This window comes from Scyliorhinus torazame, chromosome 13 (genome assembly GCF_047496885.1).
Source record: "Scyliorhinus torazame isolate Kashiwa2021f chromosome 13, sScyTor2.1, whole genome shotgun sequence".
Taxonomy (NCBI): domain Eukaryota; kingdom Metazoa; phylum Chordata; class Chondrichthyes; order Carcharhiniformes; family Scyliorhinidae; genus Scyliorhinus; species Scyliorhinus torazame.
Window position 1 is genome coordinate 21549466 of NC_092719.1, and position 16337 is coordinate 21565802.

The 16337-nt window shown below is 48.8% G+C and overlaps 1 protein-coding gene across 5 annotated transcripts in view; it reads right to left on the reverse strand.

Annotated features, from left to right (window-relative positions):
* LOC140387886 (protein NLRC3-like) overlaps positions 1-16337 on the reverse strand; it is a 98775-nt gene that overhangs the window by 56369 nt on the left and 26069 nt on the right. For all 5 annotated transcript variants that reach the window (XM_072471172.1, XM_072471170.1, XM_072471173.1 and 2 more), the window contains 2 exons: positions 12238-12396; positions 8990-9019 (listed from right to left, as the gene is read on the reverse strand). In XM_072471172.1, the coding sequence (XP_072327273.1) occupies positions 8990-9019; positions 12238-12396 (189 nt within the window). The remainder of the gene's footprint in view (positions 1-8989; positions 9020-12237; positions 12397-16337) is intronic.

Sequence of the window (16337 nt, forward strand, 5' to 3'; positions counted from 1 at the left end):
AGGGGGTGGGGGTTTGAAAAAGAGGAAAAATCTGTATAGTTGATTGTTGGGAAGTAAGTTTCCCGGGGCGTTTGTTCACTGTAACCTGTTTTGATACATGTTTGTAATAAAGTACATTTTTAAAAAAAAGTAACTCAATGTACTCAAATTGATAGAGATTTTGATTCTAAGATCAGTGTTTTTCAAACAGAAATACAACCTAAAGAAGTAGCAGTCCAATCAGTAAATAATGGCATGTACAATTCAAATGCTTCTCGAAAATCAAAAATTGCAAGAGGAAAATGTTATTTTGTGGAAAGGAAGGACACTGCGCTAGGTCATGTCGAGCTAGATTACAAGAACGGCAAGGACAGTATGTGCTTTTAAATTCTGCTCCCGCATCCACACCTACATATTATCCACAATTTCCACCATCCCACTCTAATTCTTCCTTGCTGATTGGGAGGAATTTAAGAGACTGTCACCAAATGCACTGTGGGAGTTACATAAAAATATAGGAAAATAAATAGGAGCACAAAGTTAACTATTTCAGCAGCCGATTAATTAAATTGTCCAGAAACTTAAGTGTCTAAATTATTCGATACAAGGTTTAAGTGTTAATTTATAGGAACTCACTGACGGTTGTTAAAAGCAGGAATCATTGACTGAACTTTAAGAGCAAATGAATAAGTGGGTGTTATAATCATGTTATTGTTAAGGTTTATATTTATTGCTGCTGGTGTGTGAATGATATTCATGTGTGTCTATTTCAAATGTTGGATTGATCTGGAGTTAAAACATCTTGTCAGGTTCAAAAAAGAATTGTTCCTAATACAACTGATACAAGAAGAAAGACAGGAAAATTCTGAGATCGGAGTGTAAAGTCGCGATTGTTAAAAAAGCAGGTCCCGAGAGGTAATGACATCCAGCTGAAAACTTTTACTCCGCCCCTTTTCAAACAAGCAGAGAATTAATGCTTGCCTGTTAACAGCTGAAGATGGATTTATATTTTTACATTCTATGTGGATGGCCCGATTAGAGGTGGGGGCAAAACAAAATTGGATGCAATTCAACGGAATATTTCAATCTGGCATTAATATGAGGGGGAAAGTCTAGAGGAGGCTAGTAAATTGATAAACTTTCTCTTGGTTCCATCCCGGCCCCGGGCCACTGTCTGTGTGGAGTTTGCACATTCTCCCAGTGTCTGCGTGGGTCTCACTCCCACAACCCAAACAATGTGCGGGGTAGGTGGATTGGCCAGGCTAAATTGCCTCTTAATTGGAAAAAATAATAATTGGGTACTCTAAATTTATTTAAAAAAACATTTCCAGTCTCATGCCAAAGGAAGTATGGTCAATGGATCACTAAATTCAAGAGGAAGTATTTTCCTGTGGCCTTTCCCCCCTGCACATTGGGAACAATTGTGGGTCCTGAGCCCGCATTTGCTAGAAGCCCGACTCGGTGATCTGTTTTCCCAGAGACAACCTCCTAATTGGCCACCTCTGTGCTCACTGTTCAAATAAGGAAAGCAGATGGGATCCCTGTGCCACCAATCCAATCAAAGGGCCAGCAGCTCCAGAGCCTTGGCAGCCCCACCAGAGAGGTGGGCTCTGCTGATGTAGGTCTGAGAATACAAAGCTGCTTCAAAATGGAGGTGTCCTTGGAAGCAAACATTTAAATGTAGAATTCAGAGGGTCACACAGGCAGGCCAACTTGGAGCAGAGAAGTAATCCCTCACGGCAGGATTTTGCCCACGGCTATGGCCTTTGCTGATCGTGATCCTCTCCGGATACGGATCCTCTGGTTCTGATGAACGCCCGGCTGGAAGCAAGGAGGCTTCTCCTGAGGGACTGGTGGCTTCCACAGGATGCAGCAGAAGGAAACATGAAGTTAAGCCCCCTCAATTGCCCCTAATTGGAGCCCTAGATATGCAAATTAGCTGCCCGGTTCCATTCAACTTGCAGCCTATCAATTTCTCTGTCCATCCCTGGGAAACCTCCCTGACAGTGAGACTGTGTCAGGAAACTGTCTCAATGTGGTTCCCTGCTGTTTCTTTCCAGCCACCTGCCTTCTGCCCTGGGACTGAGAAAATTCAGCACAAGGGCTCACTAATTGCTCTGAGCCCAAGGCCCTTAAAAGCATGGGAAATATTGGTGGAATAATGAACCCTGTTGCAAAATTGGAGTAAAACTGATGTGCACAACTGGTTTTCAAACCTAGACTTTGGTGACATTCCTATATTGCGATGTTTTCACATGACCTCCAGTCGATGGTTTATGCACATCTTCCCTTTTGCACTGCCTGGACGACATAGACACACAGTATTTGATGTCATTAATACAATATTGTGTACACTTTCGTTCCAATTATTTGAAACACTTCAGAGATGGTTCACTCAACTATATCCTGCAATGAAGGGTTTATCTTATGAAGAACAGATTGGGCCTATCTCCATAGGAATTTAGAAGATTGAGAGATGATCTTACAGAAACATACAAGATCCTGAGGGGATGTTATAATCTGCCTGCTTACCATTGGCTGGGGACTAATGACAATCCCACAATCCTGTGAGAATATTCCCCAATGAGGGGGGTGGAGAAACCATTAGTAAACTCCAAGTATAAATAAAGCTGGCCAGTTTAGGAACCAGCAGGAAGGAGTGTGCAGCAAGGGAAGTTGCTGCTGCTGTTATATATATATGTTATTGTAAATAAATGTTATTACTTTGTATCCTTAAACTCGTGCTGGATTCTTCGTGGCCCTTACAAAACTGGCGACGAGGGTTAAAGTGAATAGCTGTCTACACTGCTGAAGCCACCTCCCTGGATTTTTGTTCGATACAGGTTGGAAGTTGTTTTCTATTATACCATGCCTCTGTACGGACGTTTGGATGTTTTTGATGCTGCGCTGGAAAGCTGGAACCAGTACGCACAACGGAGGCGTTACTATTTCCGGGCAAACAATATCACCGAAAACGAGCGCCAGGTGGTCATATTGCTCACCGCCTGCGGCCCACATACGTTTGGGGTGATTAGGAGCCTTACGTACCCAGCTGTGCCGGACACCAAAACGTTTGATGAACTTGTGAATATAGTGGGGCAACATTTTAACCCAACCCCGTCCACGATAGTCCAGCGTTACCGGTTTAATACCGCTGAGAGGACCCCTGGAGAATCCCTTGCCGATTTTCTATCCAGGCTACGCAGGATTGCGGAGTACTGTGACTATGGTGAGACCTTGTCAGAAATGTTACGCGACCGTTTGGTTTGCGGTATTAACAATGCGGCCACCCAGAGAAAGTTGTTAGCTGAGCCAACATTGACTTTTCAACAGGCAATTCAAATAGTATTGTCCCGAGAGAGCGCAGAACGAGGAGTGCAGGAGCTACAGGGAATGGAAGTGCATGCCTTGGGGCGCAACCCCTTCCATCCGAAAACGTCCCCCCGCGCTCCTGCGGTACCTTGGGCGAGGCGACGTCCGGACCAACGCCAGTGGCCTTCGGACATTCCTCCCCGAAGGGAGCCTTCTCCAGAACCAATGGATGAGGAGCCATGTCCGTGTCAAACTTGTAGGCGCCGACCCCGTCGCGGACGCCGGTCCTGGGGGCGCCAGAGGCGCCGTCGTTCCGACCGAAACTGGGACCAGCCCAGTGGCCGTAACTGGGACCAGCCCAGGGGCCGTACCTTCCATGTGGATGAACCTGCGGCGACTACTCCTGAGGACGTGGAGATGTAGGTCGACTGCCTGCAGCTGCATTGTGTGGCAGCTCCCCGTGTGGCCCCCATTAAGGTGATAGTACGGGTCAATGGCCACCCGCTTGAGATGGAGTTGGACACTGGCGCAGCGGTCGCCGTGATCGCCCAGAGGACATTCGACCGCATCAAGCAGGGTATACAGACCCTTACATTAACCGACTCACAGGCCAGGTTGGCCACCTACACGGGGGAACCACTGGACATTGCAGGAACTACAATGACCCCTGTTGTTTATGGACGCCAGGAGGGGCGTTTCCCACTTATCGTGATGCGTGGCCATGGGCCCAGCCTGTTGGGTCGGGACTGGTTGCGCCATTTGCGGTTGCAATGGCAGCACATCCTCCAAACGGTTTCTGAAGGGTTGACTGAGGTGCTAGGACGATACCCAGATGTATTCCAGCCTGGTTTGGGGAAAATAAAAGGGGCTGTAGCCCGTAGCCAAGTCGAACCAGGAGCCATGCAGCGCTATTTCCGGGCGCGCCCGGTGCCTTACGCCTTGCTCGAGAAGGTAGAAGGGGAGCTCACTCGTTTGGAGAGTTTGGGTATTATCAGGCCCGTCCGTTTTGCTGACTGGGCAATACCAATTGTACCTGTAATGAAACCAGATGCCACAGTTCGCTTGTGTGGCGACTATAAACTTACAGTGAATACGGCTTCCCGACTCGACCGATATCCAATGCCTCGCATAGAGGATCTCTACGCGAAGCTTGCAGGCGGACTCTCATTCACAAAATTAGATATGAGTCACGCCTACCTGCAGTTGGAGCTGGACCCTGCCTCCCGACCATATGTAACAATTAACACACACCGGGGCCTGTATGAATATACACGGTTGCCCTTTGGAGTATCCTCTGCGTGTGCTATTTTTCAACGTGTTATTGAGGGCATTTTGAGAGGTTTACCACGTGTTGCTGTCTACTTAGATGACGTTTTGATTACAGGGACGTCGGAGCAGGAACATTTGGAAAATCTGGAGGCTGTCCTTAGACACTTTTCGGCGGCTGGAGTCTGTTTACGTCGCACAAAGTGCGTATTTCAGGCAAAGGAAGTAGTCTACTAGGGTTATCGGGTGGACCGCGAAGGTTTGCACCCCGTCGCAGAGAAGGTGCGTGCGATTCAACAGGCTTCCGCCCCGACTGACACTTCGCATCTTCGTTCTTTTCTCGGTCTTGTAAACTATTACGGGAAGTTCCTCCCCAATCTGGCAACTACGCCGGCCCCGTTGCACCTTCTGCTAAAGAAAAAACACACCTGGGTTTGGGGTCAGCCGCAAGAAACCGCTTTCCGGCGGGTAAAGCAACAATTGTCGTCGTCTGGGTTACTAACCCACTATGAACCTGGAAAGCCTTTGCTCGTCACATGTGATGCATCCCCGTATGGTATTGGGGCCGTCCTGTCCCACAAGATGGAGAACGGGGCCGAGCGACCGATAGCTTCCGCACATTGACTGCAGCGGAGAAAAAGTATGCGCAGATCGAGAAGGAGGGCCTGGCAGTGGTTTTTGCGGTGAAACGCTTCCACCAGTACATGTATGGCCGCCATTTCACTATCGTGACTGATCATAAGCCTCTGCTGGGACTTTTCAGAGAGGATAAGCCAATACCGCCCATTGCTTCCGCACGGACCCAGCGCTGGGCTTTGTTGCTTGCTGCATACGAGTATTCTCTGGAGCACAAACCAGGACGCAGATAGCAAATGCCGATGCACTGAGCCGATTGCCTTTATCGACCGGCCCCACGACCGGTGAGGTAGTTGCAACCCTAAATTTTATGGACACCTTGCCTGTCACGGCATCACAGATCCATGAATGGACCCAGACGGAGCCAGTCCTGTCAAAGGTTCGGCACATAGTCCTGTATGGTGGGCAGCATAGACAGCTCCCAGGCGAGTTGCGGGCATTTTCCTCCAAGCTGTCAGAATTCAGCGTGGAAGGTGGCATCCTCTTGTGGGGGACGCGTGTGATTGTCCCGGAAATAGGACAGGAGCTGATACTAAGAGACTTGCACAATGGGCATCTAGGTGTGATCAAAATGAAAATGTTGGCCCGGAGTTATGTCTGGTGGCCAGGCCTCGACACCGACATTGAGAAGGTGGCCCAAAACTGCTCCATTTGCCAGGAGCATCAGAAGCTTCCGCCTGCCGCGCCCCTACATCACTGGGAATGGCCAGGGCGGCCTTGGGCACGCTTGCATGCAGATTTCGCAGGCCCTTTTCAAGGATCCATGTTCCTTCTATTAATCGACGCCCAGTCTAAATGGCTAGAGGTGCATAAGATGCAGGGGACAACGTCCTGCGCAACAATTGAAAAGATGCGTTTGTCCTTTAGCACGCATGGCCTCCCCGAGGTGCTGGTCACGGATAACGGCACTCCATTCAGGAGTGAGGAGTTTGCGAGGTTCATGAAGATGAACGGCATACGCCATATCCGCACTGCCCCTTACCACCCGGCTTGAAATGGGTTGGCAGAGCACGCAGTGCAGACATTCAAAAGAGGACTAAAGAAGCAGTCTTCCGGATCAATGGACACGAGACTGGCTCGCTTTTTGTTTACGTATAGGACCATCCCCCATGCGGTGACTGGGCTAGCTCCCGCAGAACTCCTAATGGGCCGGAGACTTTGCACCCGCCTTAGTATGGTTTTCCCGGACATTGGCGCAAAAGTACGCCGCACACAAGAACGGCAGGGACAGGGATTTTCTCGGCATCGGCCGATTCGGCAGTTTGCGCCCGGTGACCCAGTGTTTGTTCGGAATTTTGCTGGTGGTGCCCAGTGGGTTCCTGGCGTACTCTTTTGCCAAGCGGGCCCTATATCTTACCAGGTGCAAGCCCAGGGTCGTCTCCAGCGCAAACATTTAGACCATGTTCGGTCCAGAAGACTCTCCCCTCAAAAGATTCCCCGCCCCCGGAGCTCATTTCTACAGCCGCAGAGACCAGAGACAAGGGAAGGTAGTCCTCACAATCTTCCACTGCTGCCTCACTCAAAGCCTGCGCAGGTCGTTACAGAACCGAATGGAGTTAGAGACGCTGAGATGACGGAGGCAGCAGACTCTGACTCCGAGATGGAGACACAGGACGCATCAGAGGGGGAATCCTCGGGTCCACGGGCCGTGGATGTACAACCGTAACGCCGTTCATCACGGAAGCACCGGTCTCCGTCTCGTTACACGCCGCCTGATTCAGCGCCGCGTGCAAATGGTGTCCGGTCTGCGGCAAAACGAGTCCGACACCCTCCTTCGCCAGGGTCTTCGGTGGATTCCTTGGATTTTGGGGGGGGGAGTGATGTTATAACCTGCCTGCTTATCATTGGCTGGGGACTAATGACAATCCCACAATCCTGTGGGAGTATGAGCTTCCCCAATGAGGGGGGCGGAGAAACCATTAGTAAACTCCAAGTATAAATAAAGCTGGCCAGTTTAGGAACCAGCAGGAAGGAGTGTGCAGCAAGGGAAGTTGCTGCTGCTGTTATATATATATGTTATTGTAAATAAATGTTATTACTTTGTATCCTTAAACTCGTGCTGGATTCTTCGTGGCCCTTACAAAAGGAGGCTGGAACTGGAACCCCAGTTTAAGAATAAGATGTCTTCCTTTTAAGACAGAGATGAGTAGAATTTTGCTCTCTCAGAGGGTCATTAGTCTGTAGAATTCTCTCGCCCAGGCAGCCGTGGAGTCTGGGTCATTGAATTTATTGAAGGTAGAGTTAGATAGAGTTTTGATAGACAGAGTTAGATAGAGTTTTTATAGACAATGAGTCAAGGGCCATGGGGGCCAAACAGGAAAGGGGAGTTGAGACCACAGCCAGACCAACAAGGATTTAGTGAATGCCTGAGCAGGGTCAAAGGACCAAATGGCCTAATCCTGCTTCGAAGGCTTATGTTCCTTTACCTTGTTACTCAGCACAGAAGGAGAATCACAGTTTCATAACCATGCTGTCAAATTGAACGTGTGAGAAAAGGTTATCAGGTTTGGATCTCCAGTTGAATCCTAATTTATATCTGGGTGACAGACGTGAAAGAAATTACTCGGAGAAGTGTTTCAACAGAATATGGGGTGGGATTCTCCACTCCCACGCCGGTTGGGAGAATCGCCTGGGTCGGATTTTCCCGCGACGCCGGTCCGACGCCCTCCCGTGATTCTCCCAAGCGGCGAGAACGGCCCCGTCGAGTTCCACGCAGCGCAGGCCGGAGAATCGCCCGAGACACCCAAAATGGCGATTCTCCGGCACCCTGCTATTCTCAGGCCCGGATGGGCCGAGCGGCCAGGCCAAAACGGCGGGTTCGCCCCGGCGCCGTCCACACCTGGTCGCTGCTGGCGGGAACAGCGCGGGAACGCTGGGGGTGTGGCCAGCCCGGGGGGGGCCTCAAATGGGGTCTGGCCCGCGATCGGTGCCCACCGATCGTCGGGCCATCCTCTCTGAAGGAGGACCTCCTTTCTTCCGCAAGATCCGTCTGACATCTTCTCGCGGGGCGGACTCGGAGAGGACGGCAACCACGCATGCGCGGGCAAACCCGCGCATGCGCGGGTGACGCCAGTTATGCGGCGCCACCTTTACGTGGCGACAAGGCCTGGCGCGTGTAAATGACGTGGCCCCGCTCCTAGCCCATTATCGGGCCCTGAATCGGTCGGGATAGGGGCCGTTTCGCGCCGTTGTGAACCTCGACGGCGTTCACGACGGCGTGGGCACTTCGGCGCGGGAGTGGAGAATCCCACCCATGGTTACACCCCAAAAAACTCTCCAGAAGGGTGTTCCAAAGATATTTTTGGAAGATCTAAAGGAAGCATGAAAACCAAGTCATTTTTCTCATCAATGTACTGTGTGGGGAGGTACATCCAGATGACATTATCGAGGTTTTAAAGCAGTATCTTTCTTTCTAATGTGGGCAGGTGACTTGAGGAGAAAATTGAACTGTAGATACCTATTAGACTGTTCATGTTTTCTGAATGGAATGTACTTGATAAAGCTAATGTTTTTTTTAACATGTCCCAATATACATAGCTTGAAAATGACATAGGTCTATAGTTTATAATCTCCTTTAATATATGGAAATCAAGTTCCAAATTATTTAATGAAAAGAATTACATTTTTGCCTGGTTAAATTACAAAATCAAACATGTCATCACTGTTCTCAGAGGATCAGGTCGGGTTTCGTTTTTATAAAAATGGATTCAAACAGGTTTTATCATTGTAGTCAGATGTAGTAGCATTATATATCTGAGAATCTAAGAAGGACACAAAACAGAACTCAGCTCATTACCTTCTACACCGTCTCCCAGTAAAGGCGCTTCTGAAAAACAAAATAACCTGGAGTTAGTGTCTGCTTCTTTACAGGTACTCTCCTTACTGCTGGTATAATAGGAAATCACTTGAGCCTGTGCCACCATTCAACTAGATCATGACTGAGCTTCTACCTCAATGCTACTATCCTGCACTATCCCCATATCTCTTGATTTATCTAATATCTAGATATCTAGCAATCTCTGTCCTGAATATATTCAATGACAGAGCTTCTGTGGGCCTCTGGAGTAGAGAATTCCACAGATTCAACACCGTTTGAGTGAAAATCCTCCTCACCAGTCATAAATGGCCTAACACTCATTTTGAGATTGTGTCCCCTGCATCTAGAACACTCCCAACCAGGAGAATCACCCTTCCTGCAACTAGACTATTGAGCTATGTATGCTTCAATGAGACTACTTCAATGAGACCACCTCTTATTCTTCGAAATTCCAGAGGACATAGGCCCAGTGAACTCAGTTTGTCCTCACAGGACAATCCTGCCACTCCACATGCAGTCTGGTGAACCTTTATGCACTATCTCTATAGCAAGCATATCTTTTCTGAGATAAGGAGACCAAACTGTATACAATGCTGGTTTAGCTCAGTGGGCTAAACAACTGGCTCGTAATGCAGAACAAGGCAGCAGCGCGGGTTCAATTCCCGTACCAGCCTCCCCGAACAGGCGCCGGAATGTGGTGACTAGGGGCTTTTCACAGTAACTTCACTGAAGCCTACTTGTGACAATAAGCAATTATTATTATGCATCAGGTATGGTCTCATCACGGGGAATTACAGGAAAACTTATTTACTCCTGTACTCAAATCATGTTACAACAGAGGTCAACATATCATTTGCTTTCTTACTTGCTTGCTGCACGGCATGTTAGTTTTCAGTGACTTAGGAACAAGGACACCCAGGTGCTTTGAACACTTCCCAATCCCTCAGCATTTAAGAAATACTCTGCATTTCTGTTTTCCATATGAAAGTGGATAACTTCACATTTTTTCACATTATATTCTTTCTGCCATGTTTTGGGCCACTTTGTCTGTCTAAATTTCCTTTGAAGCCTCTTTAAATCATCCTCAAGATTCATATTCCCATCTAGTTTTATGTCATCAGCAAACTTTGAAATACTGCATTTGGTCCACATATCCAAATGTAGATTGCGAAAAACAGGGCCCAAACACTGATCCTTTGAGGTAGCTCACTAGTCACAACCTGCAATCCTGAGAATAACCCATTTATTCCTACTCTCTGTTTTCTGTGCATTAGCCAGTTCTCAATCCATGCCAGTATAATACTCCAAAACCCATGGGTTCTAATTTTGTGTCCTAATCTCCTATGTGGGACCTTTTCTTTTTTTTATATATAAATTTAGTGAACCCAATTCATTTTTTCCAATTAAGGGGCAACTTAGCATGGCCAATCCACCTACCCTGCACATCTTTGGATTCTGGGGGCGAAACCCACGCAAACACGGGGAGAATGTGCAAACTCCACACAGACAGTGACACAGAGCCGGGATCTAAACTGGGACCTCAGCGCCGTGAGGCTGCAGGGCTAACCCACTGCGCCACCGTGCTGCCCGTGGGACCTTTTCAAAAGTCTTCTGAAAACCCAAATTCACCATATTAGGGATCTGGCAGTCAGGGTCAAACACAGTCAGAGGTCGGCAATGTCCGGGAACAGTCAATCAGGTGTGATTTTCCCTGAATTGGCCAATGAAAGGCCAGAGGATATGGTCACCATCCAATTAAGGATGCATGGTAGGCCCCAAGAGCTGGAAAGTCAATAGGAAGCCCTCTACCATGCCGGAAACAGCAGTCTGACCTTTCTAGTAACTGAAGGTTAGGGGTCCAAAGATGGATGTGCCCTCTCTCTCCAACGTCTAGTAGTTCATTTATAAAAAACCCGTAGCAGTCAGGTCACCATTGTGGGGTGTGAGGAGAAATCACTAAAGGACAACCCCTGGCTGCATCTGAAGCTAGGCAGGCGGAGAAAGCCTCTAAGCGAGGCAGGCGGGGAAGGCCTCTATGGAGGCTGACCTGCCCGGCTGCTGTTGGGTTGTGGGATGGTGCTGGAAGACTGGCATGCTGGCCAGTGCTCACTCCCACCTACCTCAGTGCTCACTCCCACATACCTCAGTGCTAACCCCCACTGGGGACTAAAATTTCAAGCCACTGTATATAAAACTTAATCCTGTACAGAATATTATTAGATTAAATTACAACAAATCTGACAAGATTTCCCACAAGTCGCAGTCAATGATTGAGAATACAAGGACGTTGTGAAGCAGTAGTTGTGATCTTTATTGTGTAACCGCTTGTTGCTCAGTGGTTCTGTGACCTTTATTGTGTAACAGTTTGTTGCTCAGTGAGTCCGAAGCCGTTTCAAGCTCTATTCATACACAAACTGAGCATCAGTGTCATTCTTACTGATATTAAGACGTATCACAGTTCTGGTGTTAGGAGCTGAATCGAGCCCACAGTGAAGCTTGCCCTGGAGAAGGGCCTCTCAAAAATCAGTAATTCAACCCCTGACTCTTGACTTAACACTCGGGGGATATTTCTTTAAATGTGCAATTCCAGTGCCATGGGGTCAATGCCATAAGTGGAAATTTGGAAGCTTTTAACTCACAATCTATTAATGCTGGTCCAAAGCAAGACTACTTCTTGTTAAAGCTATGCTGGTAGTATAAATGCAAGTTAAGTTAGACTTAGTATAAGTTAACAATCACATCACAGATCATACATTTACAGAACTTAATCACATCACACATCTTGCCCCAACACTCATTTTAATATCTACACAACAACATAGGATGAGTTTCTCTGATCTCCCACGTGGTGTGTTTCTCGGCAGCGGGAGGTGGCCCGCTGTGGGCTGGATCTTCTGGTCCCACAGTTATTAATGGGATTTCCCACTGAATCCACCCCACGTTGCTGGGAAACCCTCAGCGGGGCTGCGTCGGCGGCGGGACCAGAAGATCCCACAAGCGTGTAGTCCCTGAGGATCTCATCTGTAGTTTTTAGGTGTAACCAGAATAGAAGTGAGATAAAAAGCAGCAAATTCACTTCCATGTGAAGAAACCGTAACCGTAAATATTCAAGAAAATTTCCACTGAATTTTGTAATTCAGTTGTTGCAGAAAATTTGTATCAAATTTGTATTTATGTTTATCCAAGTCACATGGTAAATGCCTAACATTTCTAAACACTTTACTCACCCTCGTCATGATATTGTGACTTCTTTTGCTTTCTGTAAAGTCCAACTCCGACTACAATTAAAGCGATCAGAGTTCCAACTGAGATTCCTATTGAAAATTCTGGCATTATCTTTTCCAGAGCTGGATTTTTATCATCAGTTCCAGGAACCAGTGGTTTTTCTAGGATATATGGAAAAGCAGGACATTAAGGTTAAATGACTCCATTAAGAATTGACATACAAAGATCACTCAGTCTATCTGTGAAATGAACTATTTTTAGCAGCGTGTCCAGGCATTAACTGTCCCCTGATGTGACCATGGTGACGGTTTGATTTCGTAATATGTTCATTTTGGAGAATACATATCAAAATAACGGCTGCCGTGAAGCTGAAATACCAAATTAGTTGGTGTTTCGAGCAAGATGTCACCTTGTTTTCTTTTATATAAATTTAGAGTAACCAATTCATTTTTTTCCAATGATGGGTCAATTTTAGCATGACCAATCCACCTACCCTGCACATCTTTTTTTTGGGTTGAGGGGGCGAAATCCACACAAACACGGGGAGAATGCGCAAACTCCAAATAGACAGTGACCCAGAGCTGGGATAGAACCTGGGACCGCGGCGCCGTGAGGCTTTTAAAAAAATGTATTTGAAATGAAATGAAATGAAAATCGCTTCTTGTCATGAGTAGGCTTCAATGAAGTGGCCTAGTCACCACATTCCGGCACCTGTTCGGGGAGGCTGGTCCGGGAATTGAACCGTGCTGCTGGCCTGCCTTGGTCTGCTTTCAAAGCCAGCGATTTAGCCCAGTGTGCTAAACCAGCCCCTTTATTACAAACATGTATCAAAGCAGGTTACAGCAAATAAACACCCCAGGAAACATACTTCCCAACAATCAACTATATAGTCTGTACAGATTTTTCCCCTTTTTCACCCCCCCTCCCCATCACCCACCCCCCTGCGACAAATAGCTCCTCAAACACGGTCACAAACTTCCCCACCTTTTCTCAAACTCCCCGGCTGAGCCCCTTAACTCATACTTTATCTTCTCTAACCGCAAGAAGTCGTACTGGTCACCCAACCATGCCGCTACACCCGGTGGCAATGCCGACCGTCACTCCCGCAAACTTTGCTGCCGTGCAATCAGAGAGGCGAAGGCTATGACATTGGCCTTCCTCCTCTCCTTGAACTCCGGGTTTTCTGAAACCCCAAATATCGCCACCAAAGGGTCCGGGTCCACCTCCTCCTCCACTATCCTGGCTAAGACCGCGAACACTCCCGCCCAGAATCTTCCCAATTTTTCGCATCCCCAAAACATGTGCATGTGATTCGTTGGCCCCTGCCCACACCTCTCACACTCATCTGCTACCCCCTGAAAGAACCCACTCATTCTTGCCCGAGTCATATGCACCCTGTGCACCACCTTAAACTGTATCAGACTCATCCTTGCACATGAAGTCCCGTTTACCCTTCCCAGTGCCTCATTCCATACTCCCCAATTGATCTCCCCTCCCAACTCCGCTTCCCATTTCTCCTTGATCTTCACCACTCGCTCGCCTCCCTGCTCCCCCAGCCACTTGTATATATCCCCAATATGTCTCCCCCCCTTCCACATCCGGAAGCAGCAGTTGCTCCAGCAGGGTGAATCCCGGCAACCGCCTCCAGACCTTTCGTGCAAAGTCTCTAACCTGCAGATACCTGAACTCACTACCCCTCGGCAACTCTACCCTCTCCCTTAGCCCCTCCAGACTGGCGAACCATTCCTCCAAATGTAGATCCCTCACCTTGACCAGCCCCACTTCCCTCCACCTCCTATATACACTATCCAGCCCCCCCCTGGCTCAAACCCATGATTCTCGCACAGCGGCGTTAGCGCCAACACCCCTTCCATCCGAAAATGCCTCCTCAGCTGATTTTATATCTTCACCATGGACTGCACTACTGGGCTCCCTGAATACCTACTTGGAGCCATTGGCAATGCTGCCGTCACCATAGCCCTCAAACTAGATCCCTTACAAGATTCCTCCTCCATCCTAACCCACTCTACCCCTTCTCCTTCCCAAACCGCCGAACCTTGTCCACATTTGCCACCCAATAATAAGTTCGGCAACACCAACCCCCCTGCTGCCTCTGCCTCTGTAGCAGGGTCCTCCCCACCCTCGGCACCTTCCCCACCCATACAAAGTCCGAGATGATAGTGTCCACTTTCTGAAAAAAGACCTTTGGTATAAAGATCGGGAGAGCCTGAAAGATAAACAAGAACCTCAGCAGAATATTCATTTTCACCACTTGGACCCCCCCTGCCAACGTTGAGTGCAGTGTATCCCACCTCCTAAGATCGTCCCTGGTCTCCTCCACCAGCTTCGTTAAGTTCCACTTATGGAGTCCCGTCCATTCCCTCGCTACCTGAATCCTTAAATACCTAAACCTATCCCTCGCTACCGTAAATGGCATTTCCCCTACATTAGCCCGTTGTGCCAGCTCATTCACTGGGAATACCTCGTTTTTCCCTACATTCAGCTTGTACCCAGAGAACCCTCCAAACCTCCCAAAGGCCCATAATCCATCCCATACTCTCCAACGGATCCGAAACATACTGCAAGAGGCCATCGGCATAGAATGACACCCGTGCTCCCTCTGTACCCTCATTATCCCCCTGCCACTCCGCCAAGCCCTGAAGAGCCATCGCCAATTGCTCCATGGCCAGCACAAACAGCAACGGCGACATTGGGCAGCCCTGCCTCGTACCCCTGGAACCTCACAAAAGAATTGTTTGCCACTTCAAATGTCTGCAGAACTCATTAAGGAGGCAAGACTTTCTTGGTTATCGTTCAGCCTTTACTAACACTCGAGCAACATCTATTCAAAAAAAGCTCTGAGGACTTCACCCAAAAAGCTATGTGCTCTGCTAATCAATCTCCTAGGTTTATAGGTCTGATATTGAGATATAGGACCCAATTTTACAAAAAGGTTTCTCAGTGTGGTAGCGAGCAGGAACTGCTGTCAGCTTTCCAACGCTCAGCCGTCATCACTGTAAAACGTTAATTGGTCCACTTAACTAGGCCCCATGAGCTTCACGCCGCAAATGATGGTCCCACCAGCTGATTCGCCGGGACCGTGCTCACCAGCCCCCTGCTAACAAGGGTGAGCAGTACTTACTGATCCTGCAAGCCGACCCCACACAGCTCACAGCCATGCCACAGAGACAACCAGCCCTACAATTCAGGTTTGCAGATCTGGGCAGATTACTTGAAGCAGTTGAGGTCAGATGGGATGCCCTGCCCACCGGAGGGTCTCGGAGGGTCAGCCACAGGGCAATCGGTGCCGCTTGTGAGGCAGTGGCAGCGGCCGTCAGCTTGGGAAGTGTGACCCAGAGGACCGGCACCAGTGCCACAAGAAGGTCAACAATCTCCACCATGCAGCTCGGGTGAGTTGGCACTGGAATCACCACCCCTGCCAAGAGAATGTGCCTAGCCCCACCCCCGCCCAACACCACTGCGTGCCGCAGCACACCCATGTCCAGCAGTGCCACCCATGTGCCTCTGTGTCCCTGCTGGAGACATTGCCCCACAACCAATGGGAGAGGGTCCAGACGGGCAGCAGCATGCTGGAATCAGAGTCCTCACCTCCGATGAGGAATGGGCCCTGGAGGCTGCGGGTGTGGCCGAGGATAGATCTGTCTTGATGTAGAAGTTGACGTACGGCGCAGAGGTGAGGATCCACCGGCCCCCACCCAGATGGCTGGTCAAACGCGAGTTAATACCATACACTGACCACATGTCCATTCTCCCGCAGGACCAGCAGTCAACGGTGTCGGCCCATCTGTTATGGTCCCCCCCCACCTTGCCTCCCAAGAGAACACCTCAGAGAAAAGCTCCAAGAATGCCACCATTTTTGCTGCACAGCTGTCATCCCCACCTTCTACCAGCGCACAGACACAACACTTCGGTGGCAACGATAGTGGTCAGACTTCTGGGGCACATTCTGGTGAACACCTCACAGTTGATGATCAGGCAGAGGCAGCTTAACCGACAGAGTAGCAGCGTCAACAGCAAACTAGTTGAGTCCTTGTCATCAGTTTTTTAGACCATGAAGGAGTCCATACCGAGTTGTTAAAAG